The 18,987-nt window shown below is 40.2% G+C and overlaps 1 protein-coding gene across 3 annotated transcripts in view; it reads left to right on the forward strand.

The window, feature by feature from the left end:
• LOC144668507 (serine/threonine-protein phosphatase 2B catalytic subunit beta isoform) overlaps nucleotides 1-18,987 on the forward strand; it is a 47,989-nt gene that overhangs the window by 20,881 nt on the left and 8,121 nt on the right. For all 3 annotated transcript variants that reach the window (XM_078530546.1, XM_078530547.1, XM_078530548.1), the window contains 5 exons: nucleotides 4,189-4,283; nucleotides 4,812-4,937; nucleotides 5,061-5,138; nucleotides 5,626-5,707; nucleotides 7,327-7,424. In XM_078530546.1, the coding sequence (XP_078386672.1) occupies nucleotides 4,189-4,283; nucleotides 4,812-4,937; nucleotides 5,061-5,138; nucleotides 5,626-5,707; nucleotides 7,327-7,424 (479 nt within the window). The remainder of the gene's footprint in view (nucleotides 1-4,188; nucleotides 4,284-4,811; nucleotides 4,938-5,060; nucleotides 5,139-5,625; nucleotides 5,708-7,326; nucleotides 7,425-18,987) is intronic.

Raw genomic sequence — 18,987 nt, forward strand, 5'->3', positions numbered from 1 at the left:
TGAAAATGAAGGAGGATCGTTGAGCTGTGGTTTTGTAATTTATGTTATGAGCAAGTGATGTGTTGGAGTGTCGACATATTGCTGGATGTGTTTGAGTTGATGCCAGTTCTAATGAATTCTTCTATAACCTGCCCAGTTCAGGTATTAGATACAGCTGAAAGCAATGCGAAGTATGTTGTGGTACAAAGTTAGCAGTCTGTGCCTGTCAGCCCTGTGTGAAGAAACAGAGCTGTGTTTTACCTCTGCGATTGTGCTAGGAAGGGTTTAAAATCGGTCAGGATTCGCACTTGCTGTCTGGTGGCATGTGAGATATGAGCTTGGATGTCTTGTGGACTGGATTGTGCTAGACTGTGAGACCCTTTGTAGTGGAATATCCTGCTAACATTTAGTGCAAAGCCCCACACAAGGAAATGGCCACTTGGGATCAGTGGAGCTGTCGGTTGAAATGTTTAATTCTCAGGCCCAAGTCCACATCACGATTGAAAAATTCATATCACAGGACATTGCACCCATACCCTGGTGATGAGTAGCTTGAAAATCCTGACCAAACAGTGTATCACGGATGCAGGGAAGATATCAGAATAATCTTGATGTCTAGAGTTTACTGTATGTTGTGTTTATCATAGATAAGTAGTGATGAGCAGCTCAAAGTTGTAGCTCCTAACAATTTTTCTATATACCTGACCAAAATGTTGAGGTAACCTGGTAATGGGAGTAATCAGAAATAATGCGGTGACTGGGTTTCATACCTACAATAGCACAGGGTTAGCTGGGTTCAGGTTAACATAACATAGCTCAGTCTGTCAGCTCTGACTGGGTTTAGTTTAATATAGCATCTCTTAATTCAGCAATTAGTTTGGAGGATTATGTTGCACACATTCTAATGTAGTTTGGATAGCAGTATAGTTGGTAGCAGTCATATGTTCAATGTTGGATATTAGTAAAAGGTGTGCACCCTTGACTTATCTGGGCTGTTCATTCATGTGGTGGCTGGTTGCTGCATTTGGATCATGCCTTCAACTAGTCCTTTACAGTCTTTCATTCCTGGATCATCAGGAATCTTCTATGTTTAACTATTATCCTATACTTGTCATTCAGGAGCTTGCATTACTTAGTTGTCGTGACTGTTACACCTCTCTGAAATGAATTTTTGCGAACTTTCTAATGCTTTCCAATTCCCTTTTCTTTTTCTCTGTTAGTCCTTTTTGGCTTTTTTTCATACCTAAACTTTAGGCTATCTGGCCTGATGGTCATTCTTTTGTCAAGCCCCTAATCCTTTGCCTTCTAGCGAATCTATTAACAAGGTGGCTGCGAGCTGCTTTGGCTCCAGGATCCATTAAAGTCACCACTACCTCAGGGTAGTCAGGAGACCGTTTTGTTATCCCAACACATTCCTAAGATTTTACTGCTGTCGATCAGAAATTGCTGCAGAGAGTTATTATTATAGTCGTCACTCGAGCCTAAGTGGTCAGTAGTCCTTCGGTGTCGTTGAGAGGGAACAGGGTAATTGTGATAGCTGTTTTTCTGCTTATTCTTGACTGTGCTCCATTGGCTGTTATAGTGCTGCAGAGCAGGAGTTTATCTGATATGGGCTGTCATCAGGAACTGATCCTCAGGATTTAAGAGCTTGCACAGTGCTGCATAAGGGATCCTCCGACTTGTCAAAGTTAATTCAAGGAGCCCCAGAAGCCCAAGGAAAGTAATGTAAAAGGAGTTTTCATTTTGAGTTTCTGAAGCCACTCACCCAAAAGTACGGTGATGGAACAGGAGAGCCTCCTTGGAAATTCAACCGATAAAGCACATTTTATCAGTTTAGGGTTTGTGAAGTTTAGCCATTTGCTCGTGTCCTTTTATTTAAATCAATAAATCAACATTTTTAAGAACCTTCCAGCATTGAGCAAGGTGGAGTTTTAATCTTATCCTAGCTAATGAACTTAATTTTATTGCAGTAGTGTTAATGGACAATGAAGAATAAATATGGTAAAACATTGCAAAGAAATTCATCACTGAAATAATCTATCTCTACAACTATGCTGCAAAACTGATAATGAGCTCTTGGATCCAATTAGTAATCTGGTTTGATAACAGTTGAAGTAGGAAAAATGAATCACTCAACAAATTCGAGGGGTTCTGGTGCATTTGCAGACAATGGGGTAATTTCAATCTCCTGGAGTTGGGTGTATAACACATCTGAATTTGATAATGTAACTTAGTAACCAAGTATATTGTAAATGCCGCGTTTTGCTTATAACTCAATTGATTAAGCAAAGTATCCTTCCTTCCCTTTTCACTTTATTTTCAGTCATTATTTTTGATATGCGCATGTGTGTTACTCAGCCACCCTTCAATAGTATACGCTATCTTGAAACCCATAGTATGTGCAGTCTCTCAGTATGTACAGTCTTGGGGCCCATCATATCTGTAATTCCATAGCATACGCAATCATGTTACACAAAGCAAATGCACAATGCAGCATAAGGCAACTGATTAGTATTAAGAGTGGAATGAGAATTTCATTCAAATGGTCAGACTTAGAAATATTTAGTGCATCACAAAGTAAGCATGCAAAAATGAAGATTAAAAGCATTAACCAACCTTCCTTGATGGCTCAGTGGATTTATTCTGAGAGTAGCTGAGCCCCCACTGACCAATAGTTTGGACCGTACTCTGTCCTGATTTAGCCGAGTTGGATATTTTAGATGGGCTTCAGTGCACATGTAATCTCATGTATCAACTATAAATATATTCCCATTAATTTGAGTTGAGGCCTTAGCCACCAACGAGGCAGCAGAGTTACCACAAGTGCTAGTCTAGATTGTGTTGAAACAGCTCTTTTCAAAACTCAGGGCCCACAAAATTCAAACAGGGCGCTCCGTCTACTGCAAGAATAAATAGGACTGAACTGCCTGGCTTTAAGGCCCCAGATTTTCTGGATGCAAGCGTGTCAGGGTTGGACAGCTGTGCTCTAACGGGCTGAATTTTCACGGTCCTTCCGATGCAGGCTGCGCGCAAAATGAGAAAATGGCACGTTGGGTCACTTCCCTGGTGCGCTCCCACTTGCAAGCAGTTTTGCCAGATGTGGGGACAAATTTGCACGAGATACCCAGCTGCCAATGGGTGGAAAATTGCTGATGCCACCAAGATATTTTTGTTGGATAAGCTCCCTGCTAAGGCTGAAGCCTGGCAGTTGCCTGGAGGCAGCCTCCGGCTGACAGGACACCTCGTATGATTCCCTATGTCACGGAGCCACGGGGATCAGAGAGCCATAGCCATAACCAAACAATCCTGTGGAGGGGCACACCACGCCTTGCTGGCCTGACAGCTGTGGCCATTCTTTATTTTTATCTTTGCCAGAATGCCTCCATCTTGAGGTGGCATCACACTCCCCACCCTGCACCTGTGGTGCTGCTTTTTGATCTGTGCTGTGGATCCCTGATTGGGCCTCTCGCTTACCATCTTTATTTCGACGGGCAGGAGGCCAACTCTCAGAGTATAGTGCTGGCAGGCATCCTGATGGCACACATGCAGGCACCAAAGCCCTATATCTTCTCAATGTCGCTGGAAAATTTAGCTCTGTCTGCTTGTTTTATTCCCATTTCTCACATCCACCTTCTTAGAGGACCTTGCCCATTATGACGGTTATTAGGATGCACAAACTAATTTCATATGGAACTGTTCCATCAGACTGCACCAGATTACTGGTTTCTGACCCACTGCAGTAGGACTCTTGCCATTATTGTGGTTATCTCAGTCCAGAGATTTAAGCACATGATCCAGGCTAATGCTGGCATGCTGTATTGTTAGAGATATCTCAATTTGGCTGTAATGCTAAACTAAGGTCTCATTTTCCTTTTCCCATTATATAAAAGATCCCCTGACAGTGAAGCTCTCTGGTATTCTGCCCAACATGTCGAAGGTAATTGTCTTATTGCTGTTTGCAGGAGTTTGGTGTTTGCAAATAGGCTGTCAAGATTCCCTATGTAGTAAGTGACTGCACTTCAAAAGCACTTCATTGCTTTAAAGTGCTTAGGGATGTTTTGAGGTTCTGAAATGTGTTATATAAATGCAAATTATTTTTCTTTGGTCACCAGTTCTGATTTTATAATAACTACAAGGATAGTTTCATTATAGGTTATAAATTCATCATGTAATTAAATATGACTGCTTTCAATATTTTTGTTTCTACAGCTACAGAATGTACAGAAAAAGCCAAACCACTGGGTTCCCGTCATTAATTACAATCTTTTCTGCACCAAACTATTTAGATGTCTACAATAATAAAGGTAAATTATTTGAATCCTATTTAATTGGTTTATACCTTTTTCCAAAAAAGAATCTTTCCTTTTATCCAGCATTGACAGAGGCTTACATATTGATGTAAATTGTGTGCCCCCAGACCACTGTAATCTTCACATACAAAACCTGTCACTAGAATGCTTGACTGTAGGGGAGCACCGCTCTTGTTCTCACACGAGCTCATCCATTGTTACTGTTGGATAGTGATCAGCATTGGGAATCTTGCCTAATTTTCATGTCCTTTTCTGTACCCCTGAGCCATTGAGGCCAATTTTAGTAGCATTTTGACCGTCATGAACAGAAGCTAATTCAGCAGGTCACCCAGGGAATATTTCGTCAGTGTGCTTCTGTTTTACTTTTCACAGTACGTTTACCAACTCAGCCCTCAAAGTAATTTCAGCATTTTATTAAAAACGGTCCGAAGAAAAAGTTTTTTTCTCTTTGAAGCATCTCTCCTTTTTTTTTGATATAGTGCAATGCTTAGTACATCACTGAGAAACTGTTTTTCATTTCAGCTGCTGTATTGAAGTATGAAAACAATGTGATGAATATTCGACAGTTCAACTGTTCTCCCCATCCCTACTGGCTGCCTAACTTCATGGATGTCTTTACATGGTCGCTGCCGTTTGTCGGAGAAAAAGGTATAGCTATTGAACACTCATTTTGCTAAAGGTAAATTTAAAATATTGGCAAAGTAAAAATTGAAACATGTGGCACAGATGAAAGGTAAACTTAAATTAAACAAAATTATTTCTGTTGTACAGTAACAGAGATGCTGGTTAACGTCCTCAATATCTGCTCTGATGATGAGCTCATGTCTGAGGGAGACGATGCATTTGACGGTAAGGGAGTTTTGTGTTTAACTGGTGTGCGGCTTAATCCATTTACCAATGGGTATTTAGGGTGTAAGAGTTCTGAGAATGTTTAGTTATGCCTATGTATCACAAGCACCATTTTTGTTATTTGCAGAGGTGCCCATGTCAAGGATGATGCCTTCGTTGCTGGGAATTTAAGTGGTAGCTTGAAGACAATTGATCAATTTGCATTGCATTGGTCCCACCCAAAGATATCTGAAACTTTTTACAAAACTTCCTTCCACCCACCTTTCAATTCCAGCCTCAACACCTGTAGTTTGTCCCAAGCCTTGCTGGAGCAAGGATGGAGCCAGGTATCCCATTGGCAAATTAGCTTTCTCTGGATGGGATTTGAACCATTAGCTCTGCAGAAGGGGAACAGATCACAGAGAGCCAAGTGTACTTGAGAGAATGCAATGTAGAAAAGTTGTTACAAAGTGATTCTAAGCTTCAAGCATTGTCCATTTTTAAATAGGCACAGCTGCAGCTCGGAAGGAGATCATTAGGAACAAGATTCGAGCGATTGGCAAAATGGCCAGAGTATTCTCGGTCCTCAGGTGAGGGTTTCAATATGGGTTTCTTTTTTAATAATCTTATTGGGCTTTTCTCCTTGAGATGCTCCTTAAAACCTCTCTTTGAGCAAGCTGATCATTATATCGCTGTCTTAATATCTGCTTACATGGCTTGCTACGACCAGGATGGGAGGAGTGCGCGAATTATCAAACCCCACTACTCCACAGGCCATACCATTAATTTAAATGTTTAATTTTCCCACCAAAATGGCCAGTTGTGTACCTATATCTCTAGTACCCAGAAGAAAAGAGACTCTGACCAAGCTTCTTTCAAAAACTCAATGATTAGTTTATTTTAAAACAAAACTTCTTTTAACAAGTTGCAAGTACTGGTTGACACAATTGTAATCGGGTGGTTAACATACAGTTATAAATGGGAAGTATAACTATCTATCTCTTTCTAAAGAATTCCCCCAGCGCGCACACAGACAAACAGAGTCTCTCTGTAGCGATAGGCTTTGGAGGGTGGGTGTTATGAAATAAAGGATAAAGCCCGCAAGGTCTCGACACTATCAACCTGGAGTTCTGTCGTGTGCTGACGGGCCACTGGTCCCGATAGATGCCTGGACGTTCCCACTTGCTGTCCAGCATTGCAGGTCCAAATGCAGACTGGTTACACTCAGGTGAGGGTTCTCCAGCTACAGGTTGATAGCGCCACACAATTTTAGGCAAGATAAAAAGAGGGAGCCACTTTTCCTCAGCTTGTTCTCCAACAAGACTGCCTTCAACAAAGCAGGTTCACAACTTTAAGTTTTTTTTTTCTCTCCCATGTGATGGCCTTTTTTTGTGTCTCCCAGCTTCGTTAATTAAAATGCTTTGCAACTGAACACAAGCAGAACAACTCCTTCTGAAGTACCCTATAGGTCAGGTGATTTCTTGGAAGAGGCCTGCTTGTTTACAGTTCCAAGATGAACTTATGGCCTTTTTCAAAAATAAAAACCCAGGTTAGCGCCCACATGTCTAGATCATGTCAAATCCTTCCGTTTTGTAAAATAAAACTTTAGTCTTGAGAGATATGATTCTGATAGGCTCGGTGTCTCTAGATGCTACATTGGTTCCAATTTGCTAATCCATTTTATAAATCTAAATGAATAAAATCATGGATTTAAAAGGCAAATATGGCTCCCCACTCCCATCATGGCTTAGTGAGTAATTAGTAATTAGGTGCAATATTGATCGGGATGTTCCTAAATCAATGCCATCTTGAGGTAGCTGATCTTGATGGTGACCCTACAATTGATCTTAGTGCAATCTTGATAAGGAAGGGAGTATCCAATCAGGCCTGAGTCTCCTGAGCACAACTCAGTGACACCCCTACTTCACGTTTCTCCCGCCTCCTCTGCCCCCACCCCAGCCCTCACTAGAAAGTACACGTAACTGGTGAGTAGAGTTGTGAATTTGATAGCCTGATACTCTCAGATGAAAACTGGCTACATGGATGAAAATTCGGCCCAGCATGGGCCAGAATCTTAGAGTGGTGGGGTTGGGAATTTAAATAGCAGTTTCTCTTCAAGTGACAGAACATGCTCGCTTTAGACTGTGTAGGAATTTTATTTCCCTTATTACGCAGTTCTGAATACATTCTCAATGTTCGACATTTGCAGAGAGGAGAGTGAGAGTGTGCTGACGCTGAAGGGATTAACTCCCACTGGAATGCTACCAAGTGGAGTGTTGGCAGGAGGACGACAGACCCTACAAAGTGGTAATGATGCATTGCGTCTTCCTGTGCCTCAGGTGGATTGGGGCACATCTCGCTGTTTCACTAGCACTGCACATAATGCATGTTGGGAATTTGTGATGCTTTTTAGCTCCTGTCTCAGTGGCTGATCCAAGCATAATGTTACATGTAACCTGGGCAATATGAATGCACGCTAACCAGGGTTTAGATATGAAAGCTAATATTGGTCATGTTTTCTTAAATTATTTTTTATTTTTCCTGGCTTTTGCTTTTGCTTAGAAGCTTCTTTCCGGCCTGGAGTATTGATATTTTCAAAGAAGGTGATTATTTTAGCAGAGCCGTCCTGTATGTTGTGAATTCAGACATTTAAATATTTTAAACCTTGTAAACTACAACTCCTGGTGCCTTTAGCTGAACAGCCAGGCTGTATATCATGTTGACTTCAGTTGACCGTGATCATACGTACTAAGCTTTGTGTTAGATCACAAACATTTACAAGCTACATCCCATACTATAAGCCTGTTTATTTATGATTATTGTACGCTGTTTCAGCCTTTTACTTGGGAAGAGGAATAAATGAGGCACAGTAACCATGGAGTACATCACATTTACCCCATGAAATGGCAGCAAAGTATTTGTCTTTTGTTCATATTTATGTGTACTGTGTACCGGTGTCTCTCTGCTGCCAGCTTGTCTTCAGACCTTGTAACATGCCTTTCCTTCCTCTGCAGATAAAGCAGTCTTCTGTGACTCTGTCTGTCAGTGTTAGGTGTAGTTATATGTCTGTACAACTTTGTCAGAAGCATCTTTGCAGGAAATATTGTGCAGTCTGTATGTTAATTTATATCGGCACTTTAGATGGTTGCTTGTGCAAGAGTGAGTGTTTGAAATTGTGATCAAATCTTTTGAGACTATTTCAATTGAATGGGAAAAACTCGTATCCCAGCACTGGTTCGTGATTAAACTTCGTTTGAGTGTGCATATACTTGTTTTATTTCAAAATAAAAATAGTCTGTGCAATTCCAACTATAACCTGGTTTGATTCTAATACTTTGCAACACGGAGGGAGAAAACTGTTTCCCAGAATATTGCTCATGTTCAGCTGGAACATAATTCAGTGTTTGCGAGAGCATGTGTTTGTGTCTGTAACATCATAGGACACCTATGCTGATGCTAGTTGCTTAAACAAAGCTATCTAACCTAATACCATTTCCTTGTGCTTACCCATGTCCTTTTTATTTTCTTCCTATTAAAATGCTGATCCAGTTCTACTTTAAGTGATTTTATAGCCTTTGCCTCATTAGCCACTTGTAAAATGTTCTGCTGCAATTAACCCTCTGTGTGAAACATTATTCTAACATCCCCCTTTGTCGCCCCTCGTTAGTTGATTCACTAACCAGTAGTAACAGTCTGTCATTTGTCTCAATAACCTTTCATTGTTTGTCAAACTTTCACTGGATTCTTCCCCTTAACTTCGGTTCAATTGGAAAAGTAAACCATTTCTAGAACCTTTCTTGATAATAACCTCCCATTGGTATCATTCTTGCTGGACTCTTTGAATGACTCTAACCTCCTACTATTAAGTTGTCCACAATCACATGGTACTCTGGTCTACCCAAGGTCTTGCTTTTATGCATAAGAACATTGATTTTGTAAAATCTGTTATTTCATGGTCTTTTCTACCTACAGTCTTCACCATTTAAAGATTTGTATATCTTCTCTGTTACATTTCAGTTCCTGCAGTCTGTTCGGGATCTTACTGTGTAGTGTATGTTTTCTATCACTATTTCCGAAAATGTATCCGTTTATGTTTCTCTGCATTGAACTACATCTGCCATTTTTCTGCTGACCCTGCTACTGCATCTGTGCTCTTCACAGCAGCTTTCCTTGTTGTCTAAGTTGGTATCATCAACAAACTTTGATATTATTTCTCTTGTTCCCGGGTCCAAATCAATACTATAAATAGCAGAGACCCCAGATCCCTGATACCCACATCCCTGCAATCTGAAAAAAATAACTAGTTATCCCAAATTATGACTTGTGTCCTCTTGCCAGCTTTGTAGCCTTACTCTAATACAAGGCATTAATTTCATAGTAAGTCTGTTAAATGATGAGTTAAGTGCCTTCTGGAAATTCATATACATAATCACTGCATTTATTTTATCTTTGCACCTTAATTTCATCTAAGAATTAATTTCATCAAGCAGTCTACCTTTCAGAAACATTTGTCATCTAAACCTACCTAACCCTTGCCTTTTTTAATTGTTTACTACCCTCATCCCTTATTATGGGCTTTCAAAGTTTACCAACAACTGAGGTAAGATTAATTGTATATACTTCCTTGTCTGATTGCTTTCCTGGCAGATTATTGGTAGTGTTAGATTACTGTAATACCTCGTGATTTGGTGACATCCGTCATTCCGTGTGATATGTAAGCACAAATATTTCTTCCCAGTACTAATAACTTAGTGATTGCTCACACTGATTTTTTTTCACAGAAAAATGAGCTATTAAACATTTTTAATGTCTGAATTACACTTTACTGAAATCAGATGATCTATAAATTTGGACTTGCAATGAAAAATTACATTTGCCCTGCACTACTGAACTCATGACCAGACTGCTACAGCTTCACAAGTGTACATTCCCAGGTTCTGTAAACATAAAACATAAATTGGTTTCAAAAGTATAGTGATTGTTCAGCTATACAAATCAGATCTCTCTTTCAAATCTATTTCCTATTTATACCAGTGTATCTGTCTTATATAATGACTGGCAAACTTTTATTTGTAGGAATTAAATTTGTTTCTGTAATGTTTGAGGAGAAGGAAAATTTTGCATCTTAGTTAATTGCAATTCCTTGTCAGAAAAAGTATCTAAGCACTCGTCGGAGTTCCATTTAGAACTGATTTGACCTGCGTGAGTGATAAGACCAATCAATACATATTCAAGTCAGTCAAGGGCACTTTGTGGTTCAGAGCATCAGATGCCTCCAGTAAGTAGACTATGCACATGGAGTTGACCCCACACTGCACAATATCTATTTACACCTCTTGGTTACAGTACTATATAACAATGTGTCCCTCCTTGACATTTTAAATTGGATATTATAGGTGCAGAATTGGTCTTCACCAGTAGTGTGAAATGCGCTCATAGTAAATGGACAGTCTGGTTTTCTTTCCGATAGAAATCAATGATAAAGAAAATCGAGCATGGTGTAAAACAAGTATCAATTCGCTATGAGCACATTCTGCACCACTGCCAGAGACCAATTTCATTTTCTGTGCCTTCTGCATGAGTTTCTTCAATTATTTTGCAGACGGAAGAAGTCGTCACTTGGTAAGATGAGGCCATGCACTATTGCTGGAGGTCCTTTGTTTTACATGCAACAAGTCAACATGGATCTATTTAATTTAATCAATACAATTTGCCTTCATGCAGTAATGCAAAATAATGAAAATATTACATTCCTCACATCAATGGATTAATTTACTATGACAAACAAAGTGCTGACTAACTACTGCTTGCATTCTAATCTGTCAGCCTTTGCTGGAGCTCCCCACCCTCAACTTTCTGTTTTCTTTAAAAAGAGCAAGCTGACTGACTGCCTGTGTATCTGTCTTTTAATCTCTTTTTATGTTTGCAACCCCTGCTGAACACATGGAACTAAGCACCCATCAATACAATAAAATGACATGTTTATCAATTGCCAAGACCAGCTAACGAGTTGCATATTTGTAGTTTTGAGAGTGGGGAGAGGGAAATGACATCAAAGCTTAACCCATTAATGGTTCAATTTAAAAAAATCACAGGGCGTCCAGGAGCAGAGAGGTACACAAATCTTTAAAGATAAGATAATGAGGCAAACCTATTTTTAACAACTCTTCTATGTAGCACATATTGTTAACATAATGAAACCTCCCAAGATACTTCACAGGAGCATTGTAAAACAAAATATGACAGTGAGCCACATAAGGAGCAATTAGATCAGATGAGCAGAAGCTTAGTCGAAAGAGTGTCTTAAAGGAGGAAAGTGAGATGGGTCAGGAGGGTATTACAGAGCTTAGGGCCTTGGCAGCTGAAAGTGTGGCCATCATTGGTGGAGCGATTAAAACTGGATGCTCAAGAGGTTGGAAAACATTTGGGTTCCTTGTTTTATAAACAGAAACATAAGAGTTCAAAAAGCAAGGAAGTTGTGTAATCCTTGACAAATCATTGGTTAGGTCTCGGCTGGAGTATTATGTCCAATTCTTGGCACCACGCTTCAGGAAGGATGTTGAAAGCCTCAGAGGGTCCAGAAGAGATTTACTAGATCTTTACCAGGAGAGGGGAACATCAGTATGTGGAGAATCTGAGACTATTTTCCTTAAAGCAAAGAAGGTCACGGAGATTTAATGTAGTTCAAAATTATGAAAGGTTTGGATAGAGTAAATGTGGATAAACTGTTTCCACTAGTAAGAGGGTCAATAAACAGAGGATACAGATTTAAAATAAACCAGAAGGGAGATGACAATGTTTTTTGCACGGTGAGTTTGTGATTACTTGGACTACACTGCCTGAAACAGTGTTGGAAGCAGGTGCTATAGTAATTTGCAAAAGAGAATTGGATACTTAAAAAGGAGAAATTTTCAGGGATATGGAAAAAGAGCGGGGAGTGGGACTAATTACAAAGCTCTTTCAAAGCTGGCACAAGCAGGATGGGCCGAAGGATGACCTTATCTTTGGCATCATTTCAAATCTCACCATAGCAATTTGAGCATTTGAATTCATTTTTTTGTAAAATTGGAAATAATCTGGTGTCTGTAAAAGTGGTCATGAAGCAGTTGGATTGTGGTTAAAAACACAACTCATTCACTAATATTCTTTAGGGGCAGGAGCCTCTTCACGTTGATTCGTGCTGACATTTATGTGACTCAGTCCAACACCATTGTACATGTCTGCTATCTGAAATAGCCTAGCAAGGTACTGCATGATATCTAGGGATAAGCATTAAATTCCAGTATTGAAAGCAATATCCAAATCCTGAGATGGAATTTGTTTAAAAGAAATTAGAACCCATATTGGAAACATATCGTAAAGGCTCAAATGTTGAAACTGAACTTCTAAGCTACTTTAAACATTTCAGGCAGAGACTCTTGTGTCTATTGTTTACTGTACTGTGATTGCAGCTGTTTCCCAGTAATTAATGAAGGCCATTGCTTCGAGGTGTACACAGTGATCAACTAGTCTGTAACCAAGAGTTAACCCAATTCCACTCAACATGATATAAAAACAGAAAATGCTGGAAAATCTCAGCATCTGTGGAGAGAGAAACGGAGTTAACGTTTCGAGCCCAATATGACAACTCTTCGGTGTTCCGAGGAAGAGTCATATTGGACTTGACATTAACTCTTTCCCTCTCCACAGATGTTGCCAGACTTGCTGAGCTTTTCCAGCACTTTTGTTTTTGTTTCAGATCTCCAGCATCCACAGTGTTTTGTTTTTATTCTACTCAACATAATGCAGCCCAGATAGCAGATTTATTTTTTTTTTACAACTTCCCATTCATTTCAATTAAAACTGAAGGTCTCCAAAGCGAAGCAGACCATTATAGATATTACATGTAAGCATGCTAAGGACTAGTTGTGCAGTTTCTTTCCCCTCCAGATTTTTTACAGCGAGGGAATAAACCTCAATGTTCTTTTAAATCTGTTAAGCTCTGCTTTCGTTGCCTATTTAAGCAGAGATTGAATAATGCAACATGTTCTTGATGGGGAGGGAAAAGAAACTATTGTGTGATTTAAGTTGAATTCTGTCTTTCCACCTCCATTTTGTTTGCAGAATTCTTAAAAGTATAGTGGGGGAAAAACCTTTTAACGTTTTCCCCCTCCCGATATTTTTTTCCACTCCGCCCCTATCTAGTACTCAATGTGTGTGCGAGGAGCATGATGTGAAAAGTTTTGAACTCTGACACCGGTGATTTAAGATGACTGCACTGACACTGGAGTCTCAATGATTGCATTTACGGAATCTAATTATCCCCACAGTCTCACCCAAATTGCCTGTCTGCAACATTTATCTTAATATCGCTCCTACTTTCAGACGTGGTTGTTAAACCATTCGTTTGTCTAATCCAAACGGTACCACAAATAAAATTTATCATTTGGAGATTTAATGAAAGCTTGCTTTTCCAAATTAACGTGTGGGGTTTGAAATAAACCTCGTGACCGACTATGCTTTACTTTTAATACTAGTTTATTAACTTTTGGATTGCAAGTAATAGCATGGAAAGCTGGTTTAAACCACAGAGCATACAACCGAAGGCAAAAAAAAAATTAACTAGATGCTTTAAAATAGTTTATTGTGCTCAGAATTGCAAAGTAACCCATAGTACCTCTCCAAGTGCTGCTACCAATGGCAACCCAAACGCCATGTTGATGAGGTGATGTGGTTGTCTCCAGGGGCACTAGGATCATCTGATGAGGTCTTTTGGAGACTCTGATCACCCTATATGGCGACCACGAGCAGGCTGAGCACGGAGGCTCCTTCCACAGGGCAACCCTTTGGCTTATATCTACCTTCCCTATTCGTCAGGGAAAGGTCAACAGTTGCCAGGCCACCCTCTCTGTTCGCTGGATTCTGCCCTGCAATATAAAGGAGGTAGAATCCAATGGGGCACTCTCTCTCCTATTGCAGAGCTGCTTTGACCATTAAAGAAACTATGTAAAAGGCTGCTGTTCAGCATGCTTCTGTGAATGTAATGGAGTGCGCATGACTAGGGTTTACAAGTGCCTTTAAAGCGATGCTACATACACTTAAGTATTTGACATGTCACCTGCTCTTCTGTTCCCCGCCCAACGTTCCACCAACTTTAGAAGAGAGCAGAGCCATACCTCGCAAAACCAAGAGCAAAAAGTGTGACCGGTTCAGTGAGAGTTGCTTCATTTTATTGTGTTGGCTAATTAATAATAAGGTTGCCAGTTGTTTAAATGAAGGTACTGTCCCTGTAAGTAAGCCCCTCAGCTTGACTTCTAAATAAAGATTTTCTTCAGAAGTTCTCTGAAATGCCTCCGAGGTTTTACCCAGCTTAGCTGTACACCTGGAACGTCCCAGGTTCGTGCTGAACTCAGCTGTAGCGGCTGTAAAGTTGATGTGATCGATCTGGTGCCCCTCATTCTGCTCAGGCAAGATTAGCGTAGATTTTCCGCTCCTACTCGTCATCCAGAGGTATGAGAGAATGGGCCTGGTTGTGATGCCTCCCCACCCTGATCCATAACCTCACGGCCTATCAAGACTTCTGGGTTCACCCGCAAGCTTTGGCAGCTTGGGTGAGATATCTTAAGGGGCCATCACCCACAGAACTATACCCGAGAAAAGTGGAAAGAATTTGGCAGGGGGGCCAGGGATGAACTTGGCTGGAGAAGGAACAAAAATAGTGGAATGCAAACCAGGCCTCAAAATGGTTGTTGGCTTCATTGATGTGCAGTTGCTTTCAGAATATTGTTGCGGACCATCTAAAGCTGTAGTTTCACCACCCTCGATAATCCCTGTGGACAGAGAAACATAGAGTTAACATTTTAGATCAATGACCAGTTCTTACAAAAGGTCGTCAACTTGAAAGGGTAATTCTGTTTCTCTTTCACAGATGCTACCTGACTTTCTGAGAGTTTCCAACATTTTCTGTTTTTGTTCCAGATTTCCAACATTCTCCGTATTTCGCTTTTTCCCAACAATCCCTCTCTGCTTTGCTGCCAATGTTAGATTCTGTTCAGTGGGAATAAAATTTGCTCTTGTGCCACTAAGTTTTAGAAAGCAAATACATTCTTGAAGAAAATACAGGGCAAAAACCTAAGGACTGAAAGTTAGTTTAAAATAAATCTGATAAAATGTTTGTCCACGTCACCCAGTCTGTCAGTCTGTGCTTTGGTGTCTGGTCCAAGCCATGGTCAGTGTTACCTTATATGGGATCTTGCTTATTGGAATAGTTCCTGAAATTCTGTCTAGTATTTGTATCACAAAAATGGAGATTGGTTTTTAAAGTGATGGACATAAACATCTAATATGCTAACTTCACTTTCCCTGAATTATAAACACCAATATGGTAAGTAGTTGTGAAAACAATGCAGAAAATATTGAAAACAGACAGCAAGCCAGTCAAGTCAGTAAGGCCCTGTCTCTTACACCTGGAACATTCAGTTGCTTCTTACAGGATATCAGTCAGCATCTACAAAGTATATTTCCAGCTTTTTCCATCTTTATTTCCAATGTCCCACTTTTGCAGTTCACCTCTATTTGATAAATTGTCAATTTTACCAGCTAATAAATCTATTTTAATTAAAGCTTATTTTACAATGTTACATTAAATGATAACAAAAGCTCCTTAGTGTGGGGTAATTCCTTGCTGGCACCACTGAATGAGCTTGCTGTTCAATTACATGAAAACTTAAAACTACCTCTGTGTCAAAAAGCATTTGTTGTGTAAGATCGCTGTTTGGTCCCACGTGTGTTTGTGCCAGTACATTCATCTTTAAAACAGTTGCTGCAATGGCAGATCCTGACTTATAATTAACTCTTTTTTGCATGTAGTCAACAGAGTTTGTATTTTAAGAGAACTGTACTCCTGTATCTCTATACTTGAACTGTACTCCTGTATCTCTATATTTGTGTTGAGAACCAGGTGATCCTTAGGAAGAGTAACATGGAAACCAATATACTATGAATGGAGCGACTGTGAAAAATGAAGCTAAGTAGAGAGACCTTGGTGTCCATAAACACAGATCCTTAAAGGTGCCAGGGAAAGTAGAAAAGATGCATAAAAACACGTAAGGGTTTCTTGGATTCATAAACAGAGGAAGAGAATATAAAATCAGGGGGGGCGATGCTAGAATTTTATAAATCACTGGTTAGGCCTCAGCTGGAGTATTGTGGACAGTTCTAAATACGCTTCAGGAAAGATGTAAAAGGCTTAGAAAAAGTGTACAGAGGATGTTTACCAGGATGTTGCTAGGAATGAGGGACTTCAGTTACGAGGAGAGGTTGGGCAAAGGTAAACATTTTGATATAAGTAGGTAGAGGAAGATTGTTCTGTATGTTGTGAGTCAGATACAAAATTATTGGCAAAGTGTCGAGAGGGGAGAATTATTTTCACTGAAGTTGTTGGGATCTAGAATGCTGCTCCTGAAAGGTGACGGAAATAAGTTCCATAAATAATTTTAAGTTGGTATTTGAGGATGGGGTCAAACAGGTTACAGACAAAAAGCAGGGATACGGGTCTACGAACAACTGCTCCTTCAAAGGGTCAGTGGAAGCATGATGCCAATGAAAGACTGTCAAGCCCGCATACATTTCTCCTCATTTTGGCAGATTTCACCCTCGTAGCAACTCAATTCCACCTGCCGGAAGAGGTAGAAGGCCACAGAGCCGTAGCCAGTTCATAGAATCATAGAACGGTTACAGCACAGGAGGAGGCCATTCAGCTCATTGTGTCTGTGTTGGCTGTCTGAAGGAGCAATTCACCCAGTGCCACTCCTTGACCTGCCCATAGCCCTGCACATTCTTCCTTTTAGATAATCTAATTCCCTCTAGAATACCTTGATTGGCCCTGCCTCCACCACACAATCAGGCAGTGCATTCCAGATCTTAACCATTTGCTGCGTGAAAATGTATTTCCTCATGTTGCCATTGGTTCTTTTGCCAAATACCTAAAATCTGTGCCCTCTGGTTCTCTATCCTTCCACCAATGGGAACAGCCTCTCTCTATCTACTCTGTCCAAGTCCCTCATGATTTTGGACACCTCTATCAAATCTCCTCTCAACCTTCTCTTCAAGGAAAACCATCTCAACTCCTCCAATCTATCTACGTAACTGAAGTTCCTAATCCCTGGAACCATTCTCGTGAATCTTTTCTGCATCCTCTTTAACGCCTTCACACCTTTCCTAACGTCTGGTGTCCTGAACTGTATACAATACTCCAGCTGAGGCTGAACCAATGTTTTGTCCAAGTTTAGCAGTTTTTTGCTTTTGTCTTAGGATAACTTCCTTGCTTTTGTACTTAGTGACCTTATTAATAAAGTTTAGGATGTTGTATGTTTTATTCACCGCTCTCTCAACATGTCCTGCCATCTTCAGTGAATTATGCACACATACACCCTGCACAATCTTCAGAGTTGCACCCTTCATTTTATACTATCTCTCCCAAAACTTCTCTACATTAAATGTTATCTGCCGGTTCTGTCCATTTCCATCAACATATGTTCTTTGACGTATTACACTAATGCCTTTCCGTTCATAATACTTCCCAAGTTTTGTATCGTCCTTAAATTTTGAAATTGTGCCCTGGGTCTAGGTGGCTAATATACATCAGCAAGAGCAGGGGTCCTAACACTGATCTGTGGGTAACACCAGTCTGAAGAACAACCACAACTACTGTCACAGCCGTTTTCATATCCATGTTGCCACTGTCCTTTTGATTCCATGAGCTATAACTTTGCTTACAAGCCTGTTGTGTGCAGCACTTTATTAATGCCTTTTGGAAGTTCATGTATACTATATCATTACCTTCTGTTATTTCATCAAAAAACTCAAGCAAGTTAGTTAAACATGTTTTGCCCTTAAATTGTGTTTAACTAACTTGCTTGAGCTTTCCTTAATTAAACCGCATTTGCCCAAGTGACTATTGATATTGCCTCTAGTTATCATTTCGAGAAACTTCTCCACCGCTTAAGTTAAATTGCAGTTGCTGGGCTTATCTTTACACCTTTTTTTGAACAAGGTGTAGCATTTGCAATTCTCCAGTCCTTTGGTACCACCCCGAGTCTAAGCAAGACTGAAAAATTACGGTCAGAGCAATTCAAGAGTTAAAGAATCCCCTCTGAACTCGAGTAATCAGACAAGTCCTGGGTGGCCTCAAACCCATTAATTATCCAGAATGATTCACTCCCCCTTCCATGTGCTGTGCTAACTCCTGTGTTCCCATAAATCCTAATAACTTCCTGGAGGTTGCTGTAAAAAATCACGTTCACCATCTCTAGAATCTCTAGAACCCCACTTTACAGGACCATTAGCCTTGGGGTTGGAGGGTGGTGGAGGGGATGTAAAACTTGCAGACCTCTAGCGTCACCTTGTTATGATCCCAGCTGAGATTACCCCTAGACAAACCTGATCCCAGGGTGAAACCCAGCTTGTTAGATCCTAACATTTAATTTGTCTGTTTAGATACGTGTAGAGTGGCTACTGAACAGTCACCAGAGTCAGCTAGTGAGCTTGTAACAAAAGAATAAAACATTTATTAAACAAGAAAAGATGAACTATATTACAATATAGTAATAACACACAACTATACCTTTACAGATATATACAGATTTGTAAGGATAACACAAGTTACAAAAGCTCTCTCATATTTTAATGTTCACACTAAGTACACAGTCCATGTTTCTTTTAATTCATTCATGGGATGTGGGCTTTGCTGGCTGGACCAGCATTTATTGCCCATGAGAAGGTGGTGGTGAGCTGCCATCTTGAACCGCTGCAGCCCGTGTGTAGGTAAACCTATGGCACCCTGTGGTCAGACACACCACACTCTGAAACCAAGTGACAAATACCACCTCAA

This window comes from Cetorhinus maximus, chromosome 27 (assembly GCF_964194155.1).
Source record: "Cetorhinus maximus chromosome 27, sCetMax3.hap1.1, whole genome shotgun sequence".
Classification (NCBI taxonomy): Eukaryota; Metazoa; Chordata; class Chondrichthyes; order Lamniformes; family Cetorhinidae; genus Cetorhinus; species Cetorhinus maximus.